The sequence below is a fragment of the Tetrao urogallus genome (assembly GCF_951394365.1).
Source record: "Tetrao urogallus genome assembly, chromosome: 6".
Taxonomy (NCBI): domain Eukaryota; kingdom Metazoa; phylum Chordata; class Aves; order Galliformes; family Phasianidae; genus Tetrao; species Tetrao urogallus.
In genome coordinates, this window is record NC_136819.1 from 55,426,342 (window position 1) to 55,448,979 (window position 22,638).

The 22,638-nt window shown below is 38.9% G+C and overlaps 1 protein-coding gene across 1 annotated transcript in view; it reads right to left on the reverse strand.

Annotated features, from left to right (window-relative positions):
• The window catches only part of KIAA0586, a gene marked incomplete at both ends in the record, with an annotated part of 64,354 nt that overhangs the window by 41,296 nt on the left and 420 nt on the right, over positions 1–22,638 (reverse strand). The window contains 17 exons of the mRNA XM_079537356.1: positions 1,046–1,126; positions 2,115–2,222; positions 3,098–3,285; positions 4,118–4,306; positions 10,574–10,748; positions 11,172–11,432; positions 11,754–11,826; positions 12,815–13,044; positions 14,010–14,051; positions 15,070–15,214; positions 16,085–16,205; positions 17,668–17,836; positions 18,106–18,339; positions 18,709–18,886; positions 19,713–19,779; positions 20,824–20,896; positions 21,586–21,665. Coding sequence (XP_079393482.1) covers positions 1,046–1,126; positions 2,115–2,222; positions 3,098–3,285; positions 4,118–4,306; positions 10,574–10,748; positions 11,172–11,432; positions 11,754–11,826; positions 12,815–13,044; positions 14,010–14,051; positions 15,070–15,214; positions 16,085–16,205; positions 17,668–17,836; positions 18,106–18,339; positions 18,709–18,886; positions 19,713–19,779; positions 20,824–20,896; positions 21,586–21,665 — 2,414 coding nt within the window. The remainder of the gene's footprint in view (positions 1–1,045; positions 1,127–2,114; positions 2,223–3,097; positions 3,286–4,117; positions 4,307–10,573; positions 10,749–11,171; positions 11,433–11,753; positions 11,827–12,814; positions 13,045–14,009; positions 14,052–15,069; positions 15,215–16,084; positions 16,206–17,667; positions 17,837–18,105; positions 18,340–18,708; positions 18,887–19,712; positions 19,780–20,823; positions 20,897–21,585; positions 21,666–22,638) is intronic.

Consider the following 22,638-nt stretch of genomic DNA (forward strand, 5'->3'; position numbering starts at 1 on the left):
GCAAATAGAATAAAGTTCTCCAAATAGCTTTAATTTCTCCAAGAACGTAAGTTTGTGAACCAAAATAATAAATGAGCCATTTTCCCATTTTTATTACGAAAATCATACCTTTAAAAAAAATCATAATAATCCAATAACAACCATAAAAAAAACCCACACAAAAGAGTTGGGGCAGATTCTGAGTAAAACACATTTCAGGAGAATACTGGCAAATAACAGCATTTTTGTGCTCAGAACATTTACTGATTCCTAAACACAGCAGGAGGTTGAAGCTGCCATTTCTCACAGAGAGAAGAGACTACAGAGCATCCAGTTGGCAGCACCTTGCTTCCTTCAGAAGCAGCCTTTCCCAGCTACTGTTGAGTTTCTGCTTGTGCTCTTCATCTGGAGAGGTGAAATACAGCCTGGTTCACCAAAGTTGAACTGGGGGTGTTTGGCAGGCCCTACTTTAACAAGCAAAATCAGCAAAGTACATGCTATTTAAAGAGACTACACTGTAAAAGAGCATCTCCAATAAACCCATGCCATTACACTGAAGAAACATCAATGCTGTAAAGCAGGCACAGCTACACTACCAAGACAAGATGTGCTGGATGCTGTGTCACCTCTTAGTGGACTCCATTTGCTAAGCAGTACATTGTCTTATCTAAGTATTTCAAATAATTTCTGACTGAAATAACCAAAGTATTTTAGGACCTCATAAACAAGAGTCTCATATATGCATTACATTTGGAGCTTAAAATTGTGAAGTCTAAGTGCTAAGAGAACTACTTTTATTCCTTCTGGATTCTAATATATCCAAATAAAACTTAATTTTAAGTTTTTACTGTAATTTTCCAAAGGTCCTTTACTGATACACAGTGATTTGTGATACTGCTTTAATACTGTGAACAGTTTGGTATTACTCACAGTGTGTTCTTTTTAAAGTTGCTCATAAGATCAACAAATCTTCTACATTTCATTTTCCATTGTGACAGAATAATAGAAATCAAATTTAAAAAAAAAAAAAAAGAAGAAGGAAATGACATTTTTGCAATATAATTACCTGCATGACATCAGTAACATCAATGAAATGAGTTCCTGGAAACTTCATGTCTTCTTCCTCGCTTTGTATATCTTCTGGAGCCTATTTGTAAAGACAGATGATAATTATTAGATATCTCATGTTGGAGGTAAAGAAGAAAATGCATTTGCAGAAGCACTTCATGCCAAAGATGCAGTCATATCATCACTCTTGTCAGCAGCCTGAATCCAAGACAAGTAATTGACCTATCCTAAAAGTGCGGGGAAATTTTTCTGCTCACTACAAAAAGAGCTTATTAAAACTCCTGATTACATACCAACAATTAAAACTTGCGCTTAATGAAGAAATAGTTCCAGGGCAATACCTGTAACCCCTATTAAAAAATATATATCAGTAAGACAAGCTATTGAGAAAAAAAAAATACGTAAGAGTCTGAAAGTATGTTAAGCAATTTAGTAATGTGTAATTTCTGCATAGTTGCTTAAAGACATTAGTTATAAATAATGGTTGCTTTTTTAGCCACTGGTCTCTGTAATAGTCATTGGTTCTTTTGACCATAGCCAGACATAAGCCAGAATAGGAGCTGAAACACAGGGGAAATAAAAGGTATGATAACCAAACAAAAATAATCACTGCATCTCTGTGCCCTGTTCAGTTCACACTGTCCAAAGTGTGCAATGCACAATTCAGAAATCCACTGGAAAAACAACATGCCACCCTGTAAACATGTGCCCTGCTTTACAATCTTATCTTGTAATATGCAGCAGTAAATGTTTTATTTGTACAAAACCTTTCATTACTGCTCAGATTATCTAAAAAAGACACTTCTAAAAAGGTATCTGAAAAGAGAATAGAAGGAGCCAACTCTGTGGCCTAGCTATCTCATGTGTATCTACACACAGCAGGCTACCAATGAACAGGCTACACATGCATGTCACTCATGTCTACAGTATGGCCAAAGAACAGAAAGGGGAATGAAGAACATTCCCCACTGAAGTCAGTACAGGGCAGACATCTCACGTGCCAACAAAACTGACTGATTTCTCTTATTAAAAAAATTAAATCCATACACATTTAGACTAATCAATACCTGTATTACAGCATCAGCAGGACAAAGTGCAGGTTCGGGTTCTGGAAGCATACTGTCAGCACTCACACTGCCACTTGAAACACTGTCAATATCAACATTTGGTAACACCTAGGAAAGAACAAATAACCACTCTGAATGTTTATGTATTAGCTCAGCTACTGTTGTTGAACTGTTTATATTCTATCTTCCTACTGCTACTCAGTCATGAAATCCTTTTTCCTCTCAAGCTACTTGATTTCTCCTGTTCTCTAATTCCCTGGACTTTGTCTTGCATGTGATGAAAGGTGAACAGACTCATAACTATTTATGTAGCACACGAGTGTTTGACATGCAATTCATTTCAGTTGGCCTACAAGCCACCGTGCAAGGCTGATTATTGGCTTCATGCTGTCATATATCTGGTAAGGTAAAAGGTATGTGGGTAGTGATATGGAAGGGAACAGAGTACAAACTCATCCTGTAATTAACTTCAAGATCCATGAATCATATATATTTGAAAGGTGTATGTAGGAGTGTGTATATTCTTGACAATTTGAATCCAAGACACTGAATAAGTTAGAAGCATTCACTTCCTTGACTACAGACTCATGTGAAAATAAGAGAAGGCTAGGCAAGGACTTCAGTGGTTGATTAATAAGGAGTGAAATTCTTGGGCTGAATATCATGCTTGAGAGAGAAATCTAAAAGGCCAAATCATTCATCTAAAGACTAACATCTATATTCATATTTGTTTTATCCCATTTCTTCTGGCTTTAAAGTCTCACAAAAAAAAAAAAAGGAAAAAGAATAAAGTGAAACACTATGACATAGGACTATTTTACAAACACCTTGCATAGCTGGCCAACAGAGAAAGTAATTTTCTGTTTGGCTTAAATGATTTTTAAGTTGTGATGCTTTCTTGGTAAGTTACTAGTGGATGAGACCATCTACAGTTAGCATTTATTCATTAAAATAAACAAGAAGTCATCATTCTTGACACAAACCTGCACAGACAGTTGGGGGGGATCCTTCTTCTCTGATCTCATCTCTATTACAGCTATGTTTGGCTTTTTTACTTCAGCTGGAGGCTTTGGTGGCACTTGGGGAATAGAGGTTGTGACTGTAACAGGGTGTGGTGTACACGTAACTACTGCTGCAGGCTGCACTGAGATGTCATTAAGTTGGGTCTGACCTAAAGGAAGTTTTAAAACAATTACAGATACATATCAACCTCCAAAACAAGGCAGTAAATTAATAGATTAAATTCTGGGTGACTATGTTTTACATGAAACAGACCAATTACAGCTACAGACCAAGAGTGTACTTTATTCTAATACCACTGACTGAAGCACTGTGCATCACCAAGTAAACTTTCCTAGCAAAAATGTGTACATTTACCACAGCCACTTTTTAGAAATTATTCATTTTACTTGACTAGGGTGACACCTACTGCTGAAAACGAGCATAACTACATTGTCTTTGCCACTCAAAAATTACACACCGTGCTCCTTTCCCTTGACATCCTTTTAACTATATTCAAAATACTATTACACTTTTCAGCATCCCTTAAATTTCGATATGAGACCCTCCTATTTCTTACTTAATTATCGTCTTTAAATGCTAACTCTTTCCAAAATAAGGCCTACACAGAGGTTCTACTGAAATCCAGGAACACAGAAACCATGAAGATGAATTAGTGTGTTTGGCACAATCCTGATGAAGTTGTTGGATTGAAGTCACTGTAAATGTTGAATCCAATGCCCAAGGAACTGGTGATTCAGTTCCTACTTACACAGATACCAAACAAAGCCAGAACAAGAGCCCTACGAATGGAAAGTGCTCCAAAGGCACATCCAGCTATACAGATAATTTCTCAGCCAGGTAACCCAGCATGAAAGATGAGGAAAACTGGAGCATTTTAAACTGTAGCTGAAAATCTCACAGACCAGGGCAAATCACCAACTTGACAAGACTGAAGCTTCAGGTATCAACTCACATCCCCTGTAGACATTATTCACTCCTACCTAGTGGAATAGCCATAGGAATTAGGTGACCTTCAAGGGGACCGCAGTCAGCTGGCACATCTCTGCTTGGACTAAAAAAATACTGATTTTCTTGAGCAAGTGCACACAGAGGATGCTGTTTCTTTGAGCTGATGACTGCCTTCCGTGTGTGAGAACAGGTCTGTGTTCCTGCTGACTTCACCTTTGTACCTGAAATGAGAGCCATTTAAATTGCACACCTTCAATGCGTGAACAACTCAGTCACATCACTACTGAAATCAAGCCTTGGAACCAAAACAGTTACGATTTTTGCTGTGGGATGAATGGAATGGGGTTGGGATACTGGAATGGCAGAATTGTAAGAGGGCCAAGTCAGATGTCTCAGTATTGACAGCAAGGCAGAAGTTAAAATTATAACTTTTGAACATCTAAATCTACATTATGTAAGTATATGCATAAAATGTAATCTTAGATCTCTGTTGTTTACAGTCATCACGCTTCACATATAAATGGCCCATTAGCACATGGCATCAAACACTCCTTCTAGCTCTATTTATATTTAAAAGCTTCCTAATTAATTGAATAATGGGAGTCAATGATTATAAAATTCAGGGATAATAAAGATTGATAATGTGACTTTTAACAGTACAGACACAAGAGTAAGCCAACCCATTTACGAAGTGGCATTTTAGTACTAACAAATTATGGGTTGTAAGCCTGAAAACAAAAATAGCAGGTCATAACTCTTCCATTAGAAAATGAAGATCAGAAAGAAGCATCTCTGAGAAGGGATTTATTGTCATGTTGGATAAGCAAAGCAATGAGAAATCACAATACAATGCTGTGGTCAAGTGGATAAGCATAATCTCCAGATGTCTCAACAAGAGAGCAGAAAGGTAGAGCAAGACAAGACTTCCATATATGATAATGTAACAATCAGCTCTAATTCTGCACCTCCATAAATACTGAAGTAGGTTGAATATTAAAAGATTGTTAAATTTTGTTAGGGAAATCACTTGGAAACTGAAGTAGCTGTAAAGTGAAGCCAAATGTTCCTTATAAATCAGATATAAAAATCTAAAATGTCCTGCTTCCTCTCGAACCATAAGGTACCGCAGGAAGAAGAAACTAAGGGCACAATTTCTCATGTCTCTGAATGATGAGCACATACCTTTCTTCAAAGCACAGATTAGCCAGAAATATTGTTCTTCACTCAAAGACAAATTACAGGACTCGGTAACATAAATAGATACAGTTCAGTGGCTTGTGATTTAGAAGAGGTCATGCTACATAATCTAACAGTCTCCCCTGGCCTTGAACTTTTGAGTAAAAGCAGAAATTGGCAACATATCTGTAATACTGCCAACTTGTAAAAACAAGGTTCTCACAGCAAGAATGATTAAGTACTGTGTACACACAGCACCTCATTTTAATTGCTTTCAACTTTTCATTTCTCCCTGAAAAGTTTATTTGCACTGGGCAGAAACTGGACATTTAATTATACTTTGTTTTAAAAACCTGGTGTTTTACATATATTTATTAGTTCAAATTATGCAGGAAAACAACTTTCTATTTTAGAGAAATGCCCTCTTGCTCATAAAAGTGTGAATAGCTGGATTTTTTTCCCCAATTTCCCAGAAGAAACCAAGCATTAGTCACTACAGTTTATTTGCAAAGAAAATGGTTGAGAAAGTTATAAAGTGACTGAAAGGAGACTCTCCAGACGGCTGTTTCAGACTTAAATAAACATCCTTATTCTAACGTTAATTTAAAACAAGCTCAGTGGACTGCTCTACCAAAAAAAGTCATTTAATAAGGCTCCATTTTTCAGTCAATCAAACTCAAGGCCAAATTTTAGCAATAATTTTAAAGCCTTCACCGGCTGGTACATCAAAGCCAGTATGGGAATCTGGGGGTGCAACTGAATCATAGAATCATAGAATGGCCTGGGTTGAAAAGGACCTCAATGATCATCTAGTTTCAACACCCTGCTATGTGCAGGGTCGCCAACCAGCAGACCAGGCTGCCCAGAGCCACATGCAGGCTAAAGTACTGCAGTGACATTTTGGAAAAGAAGCTGCATGACAGGAAAGAGCAAACCATGTCTAATACATGCTAGATTTGGTTTTCTTTCAAGAACCTCGGTGTTTACTCAACTTTGTTTCATTTTAATTACACTCCTACTGTAAAGGAGTAGGAATCTGTTTCAAATTCTACTGGTTGTACTTCCCTGCTATAACTGCATCTTTCAGAACAGCAGCCCACAAAAACACTCAGCAATTTTGTCATCAAGAGACTCACATAGGATACAGAATAATTACTTTTCCATTTTGTTGGCAAGACGTAAGAACGCACACTAATTAAGCAACTTGAGCAACTGTCATGGAAGAGTGAAAGACACATCATGCCAGTATTAAAACAAAGGCTGACCTCAGTCTAAAGCCACAAAAATCAGAAAACAGGTTAAATATTCATAGGATTGCTAAGGTAAGTGACATGTAAAGAAAAACCACATCCACCTTCCTTTCTTCCCTTAGATAAGGATATAAGGGTGTCTTATTTCAATTGCTGTCAAGATATGAACAAAATGTAACTTTCTGTAGCTGCAGTCTGATGTGAAATAAAGAAATGATTTTTAGGATGGCTTTACTTTTGCAAACACATGTTTCCCTACTGTTTTCGTATGACTTAATAACTTGGAAGAGAATGCATTTGGGTAAAGGCTATCCAGAGTTCATTCTGTTTTCAAGCATATAGTTTTTAAACTGTATTTGTCACACTCAAGAACTTTAGAACACTACAAACAGCATGGATCCAGTACAGTTTTCTTTTTCATTTATTATTCACCCCAACACAAAACAAGGTATAGCACAGGAGAGGCTTGTTACAGCTACATGCAATTTGTACCTTTACATTTCACTACATTAAATGTGGTAGTGGTAGAAAACTGGTAGCATCAAAATCCAGTGATCTACTGAGGAGGTGAATGGGGGGGTGGAGGGGGAGGACAGGAACCACAGGAACCACACACTTTCCCACCCTTTAACCTTCCCCCATTTTTAGGAGGAAGTTTTTCACCCAGAGGGTGATGATGCACTGGAACAGGTTGCCCAAGGAGGCTGTGGATGCCCCATCCCTGCAGGCATTCAAGGCCAGGCTGGATGTGGCTCTGGGCAGCCTGGGCTGCTGGTTGGCGACCTGCACACAGCAGGGGGTTGGAGCTGGATGAGCACTGTGCTCCTTTGCAACCCAGGCCATTCTATGATGATTTGCAAGGTCTTGTTTCTGAAATAATAAAATTGGCCTCCCTGGAAAGCTTGTAACCTTCTTTTTTGGAGAAGAGTTCTATAAATCCAGACAACAAACTAATTTAGGGTGCAGCAAAAGCAGAACTGCTAATTAAAACTTATTTAAAGAAGCATCTGTTCTCAGATCTTAGAAGCAACTGTATCATAGCTACACTAAGTGCTAACTGGCACACATTATACTCAAAAAAGTAGGAAAAAAAAAAAAAAGAATAGGTGTGCAGCACTGCCAGTAGAGTCAAAACAAGAGGTGGGTCAGACTGACCCTTCAAACAAGTATCCTACCACTTAAAAACAGACAAGAAAAAAAAAGAGAGTTCAAATCAAAACTAGAAGCAGCAAGCAGTTTTAAATCATGTTTTCAACTCTTGAAGTTAAGTTTTCAAGAGTGTTTTTGTTCTTTATGAGGACATCACATTTTCAGGGGAGTTTTGAGAATTGGAAATACATTCTAGCAGTAAGATTGATTCTTCGTGGATCACGACTGGGTTTGAGAGCAGTCTAAGAAAAGTGCCAGAATCACATAAAGACAACTCTTTGCTTAACAGCCAATTCTTGTACTGTTCTGAGGATTTGCAACCTCAGATGTAAGTCATAATTTCAAAAAAAATAGTAGTGCTGCTCTCCAAAGACATACATACAGTGTTTTATACCATCTATTTTTATGGCCTAAAACCACGGTTTTGTTAAGTGGCTGCCTTTATCATTGTACTCTCCTATACTTCATACAGAATGTAATATTTTGACAGTTATAAGAACACAATTTTTAAGTGTGACAGTTAAGATTGCATCAATTGCTCGTTTACTGCATGAGCACAAGTCCAAGAAGTGAAGAGGGAAGGCAGCTAATAAATACTGCACTCTTCTTCCACTGGTGCTCACCCTATTATCTTGATTGTGCCTACAATCACTTTCACTGCCTCTTAAACTCAAACACATTCTTTTTCTTGATCACTGTCTTTGATCAGTCAGCTTGCTAGCTCTCTGCTGCAGTGAGTCTAAGAGCCCTTGTTGCTTTTCATTCCTTCCTTCCCTCTTCACTCCACTGTCTCTTTCTTTGCTTAGATTTTTCAGTTCTTGCTGGTTTTTACCTCTTCAAAATTTATAAAACAACTTCAGTAAAGGAAAATGCTAGTTTGAATACACTCTTTCCTGTGCAGATATGGGAAGGATAGCAATCCCCAGACAACTTCAATTGTAATAAAAATAACAGTGCAATGGCATTGGTAGTTTCTTTGATTACATTTTATCTTTCATAACAACTTTTTCTATTATTGGAGAAGAAAAGGCTCCGGGGAGACCTCATTGTGCCTTCCAGTATTTGAACGGAGTGTATAAACAGGAGGGGTACAACTGTTTACGACGGTGGATAGTGATAGGACAAGGGGAATGGTTTTAAATGGAGACAGGGGAGGTTTAGGTTGGATGTCAGGAGGAAGTTTTTCAGCCAGAGGGTGGTGAGGCACTGGCACAGGTTGCCCAAGGAGGCTGTGGATGCCCCATCCCTGCAGGCATTCAAGGCCAGGCTGGATGTGGCTCTGGGCAGCCTGGGCTGCTGCTTGGCGACCTGCACACAGCAGGGGGTCGGGACTGGATGAGCACTGTGCTCCTGTGCAACCCAGGCCATTCTGTGATTATTAAGAGTAACAGCAGTCTTGACCTCTAAAAATTCCCTTAGCCCAATGTGTTGTTCTGACAGACCTACGACAGATGAATCTTCATTTCTGTATTAAGAATCAGTGAGTTTTGAAAAGGTAAACTCGAAACTAAAGATCCAATTAAAACAGAAGCACCCAAAGCACAAACCATTCATGATATGTGAAAGGCTCACAAGAATCCTGAGATGCATTGGTTGTGAGAAGACAGAGCAAAAGTCCCTGACACAGCTCAAAATAGGACCACGTGTTCTGCACATCCACTTCAAGTACAATCCTATGCTTTCCAGCAGGTTTACTTAGGCAAACACTGAGTTGCTCTATTCTTTAAGTATTGAGTTTTAAAACAGAAATGAGATAAAGACTGTGCCTTCCAACATCATCTGTTTTCCAATCTAAGTTCCATAGTTACCAGTGTATGCTTTAATCCTGACTTGCTTTCATAAGCATCATGGCAGTGCCACACACACACTGCTTATTTCACTCTGCTGTGCTCTTTCCTCTTTCTTTTTCTTTACACATCCTTTAGACAATATTTTTAAATAATTACCTTCGCTGACAGAGTGAACTGATTGAGAATTGTGTTACAAATTTAAATTTGATTATTTTCTCTGGCTTGAAGTAAATTAATTAAGATTTGTCTTTGTACCTCATTGCTTCCTTAATGAAAGCTATATTCATTAACATGATATTCAGTGAACGGATGAATTTTACTGGAACACCCATTCCTTTCTACTAAATCAAGATGAAGTTGATGTACACTTACTTATGCCAGCTTTAATTTTACTTCTTTCACTATTACTTTAAAAATTAGGAACTACTGTTCTTAACAGATTGCCTACAGAACTCATGAATAGAATTTATTATCAGTTAATTAATAACTTTATCAAGTAAATAACCTTAACTAATTAGTTAAAAAAAAGTTATACTCTGCATTTATACTTCACTAACAGAAGAAGAGTTGTCTCCATTTAGGGAACTGAACCACTGATTAACATGTCTTCCAAAGCTTTCAAGTCAAGAGATATCATCATCATCTTGCACTTTGCACTGTTCAACTCTCGTATTAGAGGCAGGAAAAGAAATATCAGGCTTCCTTAGTTTTTCAAATCTTAGTAGATTTGAACTGAATCAATCTATTAAATGGCACAGCTGGGTAAACCTGACACAGGTAACCTTCACCAGAACCTGGATTAGCCTTTCTACACATTCAACTTACAGGTGCTTATGCAGTTACTTCCAGCAATTCCATCTTTTAACTTCAAAGCTCGAGCAACAAGTAATATATACTATGTTTCTTAGGTTTAGAAATAGGTATGAATTTGACAACTTAAAATAAGTGAGAAACAAAAAAGAAATTGGAAAAGCTGCTGGTGTTTTGTTTTTTTTTTTTAGTTTTGAAATTCCTGCAGTTGCTTCAGCCCTAAATGAAAGAGCAGGGGAACACAAGAAATACAAGGGATTCCTAATAGGCAAACTGGTAAGGAACACGTTGTTCACATCCAGGAATCACTTACCTCTAACACACTCTATCACTCTGGGTCTTTGAAGTTTAGACTTAGGAGAAGGAGAGTTGAATCTCAGATAAGGTGCTTTTTTGAGAGTGCTTCGATGGCCCTGGTAAATTGGTTTTCCATAAACTTGGCTTAAATACTCTTCATTTTGTACCACTGCACATCCACTCACAGGCTCCTATCACCAGAAAAAGAAGTTCAGAGCTCTTCATATATGAACATTTGAACACAACAGAAAAATTACAGAAATCTAGTGGGAAAAAAAAAAAAAAGTTTTGCAAAAAGCATTATACACTGCATGCATACATGAAAACCTCTGCACACAGAATATATGTATGAGACACTTACCAGCAGGTGGACGAAACACCAGGTTACAAACTTGTAACAAGACAATGAATTCTACACTGCTATACATGCTTAGACTTAGGCTTCTACAGAACATAAAAATAAACTCAACTCTCACAAGAAAATTCCACAGGACAGGGCAATCATTTTCATGTGAAATTATTAGTCTCACATTCAATTTTTCCCACAAATCCCACAGTCCAGAGCATAGATTGCATAGCACTACCAAAAAGAAACCAAATCCTTATGAACTCACATCTGTCCCTTTTTTATTCCTCTGCAAACTTTCAGAAGAAAAATAAGTTCTAAAGCCCAGTTTGCTTTTGTTATCATCTGCATGATTCTGCAGTAACTTAGCTGCAGATAAAGGCTTCTTTGTTGAGCATCCTTGGATTTTCTGAGTTTTTGCTTTAATTTCTTTACTGTTCTTCATAGCCTTGATGTTCTGGGCTCTCTTGATCCATGGGACCTTTTGATCATATTTCACTTGTTCCATATCATTTCTTGCCATTTCTGCCTAAAGATAAAACACAAACATAGTAAAAGGAGATTTTATCTTCAAGGCTATCAGAAGAGTCCATGGATAACTTTGATGTTTTAAGAAATGGTCAGTGCTTTTCATGTTAGCCAGCAACTGTGACCAACTGATTTTCATTAAGGAATGAAAGCTTTAGAATAGATGTAAATATTTTTCTACAGCAAACTACAAGTTAGTAATAATAGTTTCTTATGTTTTCAGATTGTGGGTGAATCATGCTTAAATATCAACATGAAAGAACAATGTGAGCTGGAAAAACACACTGCAAGAAACCTGAATTCATTTTTTCTCCAGCCATACCTGGATTTCTGCACTAATGGCCTTAATCCTCTCATCCACAGCCTTTCTGATACGAATCTTCTCCAACGCATCTCTGAAACAGAAGGAACTGTTTTAGGTCTGAAATTGCACTGATTAATTCCTGGGAAAGTAGGGACCTTTTCTGTGGAACTCTATGGAAACAGAAACCCAGAATATAGATTGTGCACATCTACAGTCTCCAAAACACACTGAGCACACCTTATTTGGGCTTCCCAAACCTAGATGTTCTTACATAATGCCACCTGCAAAAACTTTCCTGCTGATGTATACTAATGGGATTGCAAACATCTCTGAGTAAGTGGCAGTTTCATGCCCTTTCATATTTTCCATCAAAAGTTGAAGAAATAGGTCTACAAAAAAAGTTGAATAAATAGGTCTGGGACCCAACTCAAAACAGAACAGATGACAAAGATTGTCACTTCCTTTACAATACAATTATAGCAGCTATCATGCCTGAAAGATCTTTACACAAAAAGAATTACCATTTTCAAGAAAACATAAGAACATTTTAAGAGGAGAACTGTAATTTAGTAGGTCCATTTAATGCAATGGATTAACCAAACAAAAGTTCAAAAACCAAAAGATCTGCTGTACAACGACTAAGTTCCTAGCATTTAAAAGTCTCTTCAGAACTGAATGATGACATTGCTGTGGAATATTTCTATTGCTGCACATTTGTCTACAAAAAGTTCAGCACACCCTGCTACTGACAGCAGAACACTTCAGCCAGTTGATAGTCCCAGAATTCAGATTTACCTTCTGGAGAACAGGTTGTATAGGTGTTGACAATTAACAGGTTCTTGTCAAAAAAAAAAAAAACAACCACAAAACCACCTCAATTCATATCACAAGGTTCAAAAAACCTTGAAGCTCAAGGGAATCATGTTACAATTTCTAAGAAGAATCACTAAATAGTTGTTTTCAAGGACCTGCATTAGCTCTTCAATGCACGGGACTGAAAAAACTGTGAGAGGTTTAAAAAACAAAGGTGAGCACATAGAAGGAACAGTCACACAAAGCACTGAGGAATGGAGCCTAACCTGTTTGTAGTCAAGGCGTTGATGAAAGCAGACATGGCACCTCCACCTTTTGCACGAAGAATGGCTTCCAAGTTTTCTTCAAGAACTCTTTTTCTGCTTTGAACTTCTCTCAAAACCCTCCTTGCATCACTCAGGATAGATTCTGGCTCTTTAACATTTTGAAGGACGGATGGTTTAACGAGTTGATTGAGTTCAGGAGGATCAGATGCAATGGTTTTAGTCGGTTTTGACTACAATTGAAACAAAACCACTGGATTTTAACCAGAGATTATAATGTAGTTCTCTATACTGTTAGTTTGTGAAGAGATGGCATCTGTATAGATGTGCATGTAAACCCTCGTGTATCCACGTAACAGTACTGAAGAATACTTAAACATGCAGCAAAAACCAAAGCCCTCTCCATATATATATGCCCCAAGATGCACCTGGCAATACATTTAAGCTTTAAACAAACAACAAACCACCACAACCACACCTCAACACCACCATGATTCTCTCCCTTTTGCTGATTTTTTACTTTTCAGAAGAGGAGGTTGAGGGGAGTTCTTATTGCTCTCTTCAAGTACCTGAAAGGTGCTTACAGCGAAGGCAGGGCTGGTCTCTTCTCCCTGGGGACAGGATGAGGGGAAATGGCCTCAAGTTACACTGGGGGAGGTTTAGGTTGGATACTAGGAAACACTTTTTTATAGAAGGAGTTGTTAAGCACTGCAATAGGCTCCCCAGGATGGTGGTTGAGTCACCAGCCCTGATTGTGTTTAAAAACCGATTTGATGCAGTGCTCAGGGACATGATTTAGCAGAGGGTGGTTAATTAGGGTAGTTTGGTTAGGTTGTGGTTGGACTTTAAGGTCTTTTCTAACCTAAGCAATTCTATGATTCACTATCAACCTTCCAATGATAGACTTCCCAATCACCCAGAGCATGGAATGCTACTTATATCAGCATTCCACACCATGCTTGTCTGAGAAGGATTTGTTCTGTCTCATTCCCTCAAGGTAGTTCCTTAAGGCTGAATAAGACAAGCCGATGAACAAGTTCCATTTTACTTTGAGTAATGTAATCTTTACATAACAACTTCTTTCCCAAGCAAACAGATATGCAGTAGTTACCATAACATTATCTCACTGTAAACAAATTCAATACATTTCCATACTTCACAGTTTAAGACTAATACATAAATAAATTTCAAAGTATACCTTAATGAGATCATTCATGTCTGATTTCCATGTATTTGCATCCTAAAAATAAGGAAGAAAAACCGTTGAAACTTACCTAAAGACAAATCTATCAGGGTAAAGTCTGGAGTGGATATGTGATGAATTTAAATAGACACAGAATTCTTTGTGAACTGTTAAATCTCAGTGTGCACTGCTTTTAGGTTAGAGCACCACCTTCTGTTCCATCTCTACTTATCTCAGTCTCTTCAGACCTTTTGGATGTTTGTGGTGAACTAGGGGTCATTCACCCCAATCATTTACTCTCTCACTCTACAAAGTTCTCAAGCAAGGATGAAAAGTCTTTAGTGAAGTACCTAGTTAGCTCAACTCCACATTTGTTGAATTAACCATCCTAGTCTTCCTACTGAGTTTTCTTTTTCTTTAAGGAAGATACTTGAGACCATTTAAGTCAGCTCCTTACCCGTTATTCTTTCTCTCCATCTTGTTCCATTTTGCCTGTGCTAGGTAGGGTACATTATTCAGTGTCAGCTTTTAGCAAGAGTAGTATGCAAATATTTGTAATGCAAATGCAGTACGTGGCATCTGTTCTCTTACTAAGAAGTGCAATCCACTAATATGTTACAAAAAACTATGAAATATTACTTACAGGAAAGGAAGTATCTTAAGTACATTCAACTTCAGAGATGTTTTAAGTGGAACATTATTCTTGCCCAAGAGGGAATGTTTCACCAGCTCTGTTAGAGCTCTATAGCTCTAATATCACAGGAACAGAGCCAGCAGAAAAGAAGCCCCCAAAATATCAGGATACCTTAAAACAAATAATTAAACAAATAAAAGAAAACATCCTTATTTATTACTGTTTTACCTATGGTAGAAGGGCAGTGAAAGCCTCAACAGTCTGGTCAAATTCCTTCCACACGCTAAAAAAAAAAAACCTTCAATATTTCAAATCACTGAAAACTACATTCTTACAAAGGCAGAGGCAAGGGAAATGTTTTTACTGATACGACCTGTAAGTTCTCAGCATTTTTTATGTCTCTTTCTGAAACTCCAGTCATTCTGAGAGTACAAACTTTACCTGTAGCACGTCGTGCATCTCTTTTCTCAACTGGCCAAGAACTTGAAGCAAATCATCTGCTTTTTTCACCGTTTTCTCAATTGAATTGCAATTTTGGGAGGAGTTTTCATAAGCAGGGCACGGGTCTGTCTGCAAAGCAGTAGGCCTGATGGGAGAAATACCCTCCATTGTAAGTTTCACAGCTATTTGTGTGGTCCACAAGAAATCGCTGACTTCCGCACTGAGCATGGATTTAAAATGCAGGAATATCAAGGTTTTGTGCAGAATAGAAGTTGCTTTTTCCCCTAAGCTTACAGACAGATTACTGAGTTTCCTCTGTTTATCACTCAGCACTTTGAGCTGCATCCTTGTATTTGTAACAGTGAAACTGCATTTAACATTCAGACCTAGCAGAACAACATTTTAACTTTAAAAACCTTCCAGTTTAAAGCAATTCATATTTTCATAAATAAGACTATTTCTGTAGCTGTTTCTCACATATTAGTGAAATTTTGTCAAAGCATTGCCTGAGGGAAAACACATTTCAGACTGCATTGCCTAGAAACGTAGCTTAGCTTAATCTAAAGCTTAGAAACTGATGCTGCTCCTTCCTAACAAAGTGTTCTCATATAGCTTCCAGAAGTAGCCTGGAGTCTCATTGACAAGAGAATTCAATTTTAATACAGTGCCTGCACAGCTACTGATGCTACTCCTGAAGCCATAGCAGTAGAGGAATTACATTTAGAAGACAAAAAAGCACTCCAAGTGATACCTACTGACCTCTGAGAATGGTGTTACAAATTGCTCTTACCAGCCAGCTTCCACCTACCTTCAGGATGCAGTGTGACCAGACACAGAAGCTTCATGCAAATACTTGTGCTCTGGTGTTTTACTTCAAACATAGCTTTGTTGGAGTCAAGAGCCAAGGCAGTGATTCTTTCACACCACCACCATCTCACACATCTTTCTCAACTTCATTAAAATTTACAAACAACAACAAACACGTCCTCAATTTTGGATATGGGCATTTGTTTACCTTTCTATCTCAGAATGCCAGCTCATTTTATCATTGGTCAATGTTGTCTTCTCAGAAGACTCCATCTGCCCCCATGGAGCTACTTGAGGATTCGGGAGATGCTCAAGTTGTCTCCCATCACCTAAGGCAGCAAAAAAAAAAAAAAAGTCACAAGTACCATTAAGTTCATTCAATAGATTTCAGTACCTCTTTTCTTTTCCAAGTATTACACTAGTCCATATTACTATGATTGCTTTACATTAGCAAAGTCAGAAAACACATGAATGAAACCATGGCAAGCAATTGAGTCCACAGTGTTACAGATTTGTTCTTCCTTCATCTGGTTTCATTTATTCCTTGACCCACAGCACAAAGAGAACACATGACAGCATTGAAAAGGCTGAAGCAGCACTCTGATGAAGATACTAAAAGACATTTTGTCCATGCCTGGATCTATCTTTAGTCCTGAATTATTATTCTAAACACAACCAACTGAAAAAAAGACAATTTACTTTTTCTGGATAAAATGTTCAAAAACAAGTTCCATACCACTAAACTGATGTAGTGTAGTAGTAAATCAATATACAAGTAGTAAATCAATATATTTGCTTTGCACTTGCTGTTTTAATTGCTATAACCCAGGGACTTGGTGCATGAGTTTGTGTGAAAAAAATTGTTCAGACAATGATAACTAAGTTATTGAGGAGCTCTTCCATTTTAAATTATCCTGTATAATCTTCCTTAAACCTGACATTATATGGTCACTGTTTTTAATTTCTCATCTCACAAAACATCTCAGGGAGAAAATCTGCCTGGAGGCTATAGGACATCACAGGATTTCACAGAATGGCCAGGGTTGGAAGGGACCTCAAAGGTCATGAAGCTCCAGCCCCCATACTGCACACAGGGCCACCAACCTCCCCATTTCATAGCAGCCCAGGCTGCCCAGGGCCCCATCCAACCTGGCCTTGAACACCTCCAGGGATGGATGGGGCATTACAGCCTCTCTGGGCAGCTGTTCCAGCACCTCACCACTCTCATAGCAAAGAACTTCCCCCTGACATCCAACCTCAATCTCCCCTCTTTCAACTTCAAACCATTTCCCCTTGTCCTGCAGTTATCTACCCATTCAAAAACCTGACTTCCCTCCTGTTTGTAGGGTCCCTTTATGTACTGCAGGCTGCAATGAGGTCATCCCACAGCCTTCTTTTCTCCACGCTGAACAAGCCCAGCTCCCTCAGCCTATCTTGAAGTCTTCAGTTGGTTAAGAGCAGCTGACTTATTTCCAACCATGAACTCTCCCAGACATATTTTCAACTATTCTGAACACAAGTACACACGTGCCATCAAACCAACAGCTCAGAGGAGGGGGGAACAAACAGTGTCTCTGCCTCCCCAGATGGAATTAATTTGATGCAGACTATGCAGTTAGTAAGTGCCAAACTCTCACTTTCATTTTAATGAATGTATTTTTTGCTGCAAAAACCATTTTTACAGAAGAAACATTTCCTTCTCATTGCTAACATCTATATCTATTCAGTATTAGTAAATCAAAATCAATGCAAAACTAACACTGAAAAATAGATACAATAAGTTTTCTTCACCTTGGGTAGGCAGATCACCAGAAGGAAAAAAACTCTTCTGCGATGATGATATTCCACTGTTAAGCAACTGCTGCTCTGCCTTCTCAGATTGTTTTGTCAAGAGACCAGAAGAAGGCATGTGAGTCTGCTGCAAGCCACCCATGTTGACAGCAGAGCTAAAGAAATGAGACTAAGAGAGAAATTACAGTGAATTTCTGATGCTTCCATTCATTTCCTCTGTAAAACTCCCCACATGAATACTTGCCATGTAATCATACAAATCAGATTTCGATATGATTCTTGAGAGGGGGAAAAAAAACAAACAAAAGGCATAACAGTGGGGATAACTCCCAAATTTCCATAATCAACATATAATTCAAGTTTTAAAAAGCAGATGATGATAACACCGAGATATAGAAGAAATGCTTAAACAAAAGCTTTGCCTTCTTACACAGATACCTGAATACTCATTTGATGCTCCTGCAGCTTTTCCAGATGGTGAATCCGTTGCAGCATAAAAGCATTCATTTGTTTTTCAAGCTCATTGACTCTTTCGTGACAGTGGGGCTTCTCATGTTGAGTCTTTGTATTTGTTTGCTGTTCAGCAACACGCTGCAGTTGCCTCTCAGTCTCCTGTAGCTTGTGAAGTAATGTAGAAACTGAGTTAACTTTGGCTTGCAAATCATTTTGTACCTAAGAGAAGAGAAAAAAGAAAAAACCTTGCTGCAAGCATGAACAGAACACAACACCCTCCCCATCATCAAGGAGTGATTTGGTTCCCAAAAGACAGACAAAATATCAGTTAGCTTTAATGTTGGTGGCTTAACAGCACTATGAAATTCTTCTGAGAGATAAATCGAATGGCCTCCATCCATATGCAGCCACATCCCATTTAGCCAAACCCCAAGCATCTCTGCTGTGATGGTCAGCTGTCTGAGATCATCAGCACAGAAAACAGTAAGCAGATATTCAGTTCTACCACCAATCACTTCAAGTCTGCTTAGAAGATCTACTGGTTCAAAGTGGGCAAAGAACTACCATTACCACAAGCTGCTGACTCACTTTAAGAAGAGGAGCAGTGGTAGCAATGGCAGCAGCAGTTGCTGCTGCAATGGTTGTTGCAGAATCAGCTTCCCTGTGCATTGACCTGGGGTCCTGACCAACACCTTCCTTTCTTTCAGGGGAGGCATTTCCTAAGAGCTGCACCTTCATCTCCTTAAATACAGGAGCACTTCGTGTTCTGTAAAAACAAACAAGGTCCTGTAAATAACACTGTTTTCTTAAAATCCACTGTTTTCCCCCATTTAACACCAGAATCACCAGTTATATAAGCATTACTCTGTCAAGCTTTTGATGCCCTGAAATAATATTATTCCCATAATTTGGTATGACACTAGAGGTTTCTCAGGGTTATACCCACAGGAGGGGGGTTGGAACCAGGTGATCTTTGAAGCCCCTTCCAATCCAAGTCATTCTATGATTCTTTGTTACAGTTTCAATATAAAAAGGCATTTCCATGTGGTATTTCCATGACCACAGCAAAGAATATGTTTAACAAGTTGCATTTTGCAAAGAACAGCATGCTAGTAGCAAAGCTCTACTATATCATACTTGATCTTGAAGACTTCCAGCCTACAGATGAACAGCATATATCCACACTGGTCTTTAAAGACAGCCTACATGTTCATAGAATTATCACAGAATGGCCAGGGTTGGAAGGGACCTCAAGGATCACGAAGCTCCAACCCCCACCACAGGCAGGGCCACCAACCTCCCCATTTCATAGCAGCCCAGGGCCCCATCCAACCTGGCCTTGAACACCTCCAGGGATGGATGGGGCATCACAGCCTCTCTGGGCAGCTGTTCCAGCACCTCACCACTCTCATAGCAAAGAACTTCCCCCTGACATGCAACCTCAATCTGCCCTCCCTCAACTTAAAGCCGTTTCCCTTTGTCCTGCAGTTATCTACCCTTTCAAAGAGCTGACTCCTCTTCTGTTTTGGCAGAAACTGAGGAAGTACCTACTATTAACATAAAAACAGAATGGTACAACAACACAGACTTACTTTTGCTTTAACGCAGCTCTCAATGCTTCTTTCTGGCCAGTAGGATACCGAGAAATTAAAACATCATCTGTGTGGAAGGACATAAACCATATTTTGCCAGGTTAACTAATACACAGCACCCATTTTAGAAGTAGACACAAAGAGTTATTGAATCAACAAGTAGATTTCATTTAACACAGTTTTACATAGTATTGAATGCTGGTATTAATAAAAGCAATTTCTGTATGCTCTGTAAATGACGACATCACCCTATCCTAATAAAATTTGGAAAAGATTGTCATGTAAATGGCAACTTGAGCTCAAACAATGTATGCAATGGAACCCTGCACATTTCAACTTGAGATAAATGTAATTGAAAAAACAGCTATCAAGTTGTGTGAAACTGGTCCAAGATGTGATGGGTTCACTGTTTCACTGCTGCTATTTAGCCAGGTAGAACACACGTGCTGCTAAGCCAGACAGCTGCTGCCTCCCCGAGTCATAGAAGAGGAAGTCAAAACATTGCTTCTTGCCTTAAGCAAAAGGAGCCATTTCTGCTTTTTTCCCCATCCAGCCAAAAAACCTTCAGAGATGTATTTCCTTTTAAAAGCCACAAATCTGAGTGAAACTGACTGCACAGTCAGATGTTACAGGAAAAGGCATCCTCAACGTATTTCCTAGACTGTTATAAGTCAAAAACTTACTTCTCATGGCTGCTCACAGAAAATAAGGACACGAAGCAGAATTACTCACAACAGGAAAACACACACAAACAAGGTCCTCAAAACAAATAAACAAACATATATAGAAAGTCTTTATGCAGAAATGAGAATTAGTTCAATTAGCAAAACGAATCTTGAAGTTTCTGGTGTGCTGGTGGAAGTCCCACTTCATCACAAGGGCTACACAATCCATAGGAAGGACAAAAAGACAGAAAGTAAAAGTTTGCAACATTAAAAAATATAAATTACAATTATCTTTATTATTATTATTATTTTTAATCAAAGCCATTTTTTGAATACTTGCAGACAGGAATTTCTACATTGCAGAAAAGTATCTATGAAACAAAGCCTGCTTCTCCTCTATCAGTCTTATGGAAAAAGAGCTGTAGCAGTACATCGATTTGTCTTACTTTTAGGCCTCCTGCTGTCTTCTGGTGAATGACCTGCTTCTTTAGGATTACCTGCAGCTTCTTTAGGATAATCCTTCAAAAACAAGAAGAGTAGAAAAGCACACATCAAAGCCTGCAGTATCAATGGCCAGATTTTCACAAGGAGACAGAACTGCTGAATACACTTACAGTTGTGTAAGTGACTCCACAGTGCAGTAACACACAGTTACTGAACAGAATACATTAAGGCTTCCCACTATCACAGAGCCACAAGGACTTTGCACTCAATAATTTCCACGACACTCCAGGGATAGAAGCTAAAAACATAATTCTCATTGCAGAATGAATGCCCTACAGGCAGGCCTCCATTATATGGAAGACACAGTGAACAAATCAAAGGAAAATAAACCTTCTAATCACAAATATTAAGTAGTTTATGTAAATCAATGTCTATTTCAATACCTATGAGATGAATAAGAAAGAAAACCACGAACCTTTAGGTTTTACTAATGAATATTATGAAATGTGCAACAGCTTTTTCAGAGGGGGAATTGCACTAAAATTTAAAAACATACCTGGTTGTTAACTATGCAACAGGCAGCAATACAGTAAATAAATCCCCTCCAAACACTTCAGCATGAATATCACATTAGCAGTAACTGGGTACTTTTCATTCAGAAGTGGAGCTCAAGTTCTGCTGTGCTTCTACAGAAGCTGCAACTTTCAGAGAAAAATGCTGATCTCTCAGCTCAGGGTTGTGGGAAGCAACAGTGACTTTCTTACCATCTGTGGTACAAAGATGGCCTCCACAGGATCTTCCACTAAAAGCAAATGTTCTGGGTGACCCTTAGTACTCCAGGCTCCTAAAATAAAAGCAATTTTGCTGTGGTTCAAATGATCTTGAATGTATTTTCATTGTCTGATTAACTGAAATTTCAGCCTTTTCTCTGCTTGATACATATCTAAATATAACAACTTTCATAACACAAACGACAGGAAGGGGAACGGCTGCTTACAAGGGTAGATAGTGATAGGACAAGGGGGAATGGTTTTAAATGGAGACAGGGGAGGTTTAGGTTGGATGTCAGGAGGAAGTTTTTCAGCCAGAGGGTGGTGAGGCACTGGCACAGGTTGCCCAAGGAGGCTGTGGATGCCCCATCCCTGCAGGCATTCAAGGCCAGGCTGGATGTGGCTCTGGGCAGCCTGGGCTGCTGCTTGGCGACCTGCACACAGCAGGGGGTTGGAACTGGATGAGCATTGTGCTCCTTTGCAACCCAGGCCATTCTGTGATTCTATGACCACAGCCATCTACCTGAACCTTATAAAATGGAAATGGTTTATTGAATGCTACCAGAGATCATTTTCACACAGATGGTTGCAATTTTTCTGATTTGGAAACTGTATCTTCTCTCTCTGGTCATGGCAACAGGATCTGAGGGAACAGCGTGGAGCTGCATCAGGGGAGGATCGAGGGGGTTAGTGAAAGGCTGTGTTCCAGAGGGTGGTGAGCATGGGATGGGCTGCCCAGGGCAGTGGACACAGCCCTGAGCTGCCAGAGATCAGAGAGACTTGGGACACTGCTCTCAGACATTGGGTTTGGGTGGTGCTGTGTGGAGCTGAGAGTGGGACTCAGTGATGGTTGCGGGCTCCTTTCAGCTCAGAACATCCTGTGATTCTATGCTTTTTAAGCACTAAGAATCTACAGCAAGGACTGGGGGCTGCTAGAGGAGCTCTGCACCAATCAAAGGCTGCAGCTACAGAACTTTGAGAAAATAAACACAACCATTGGAAAAGCACTGTAAAAATGCTGATGTTGATAATATTAGAGCACAGGCA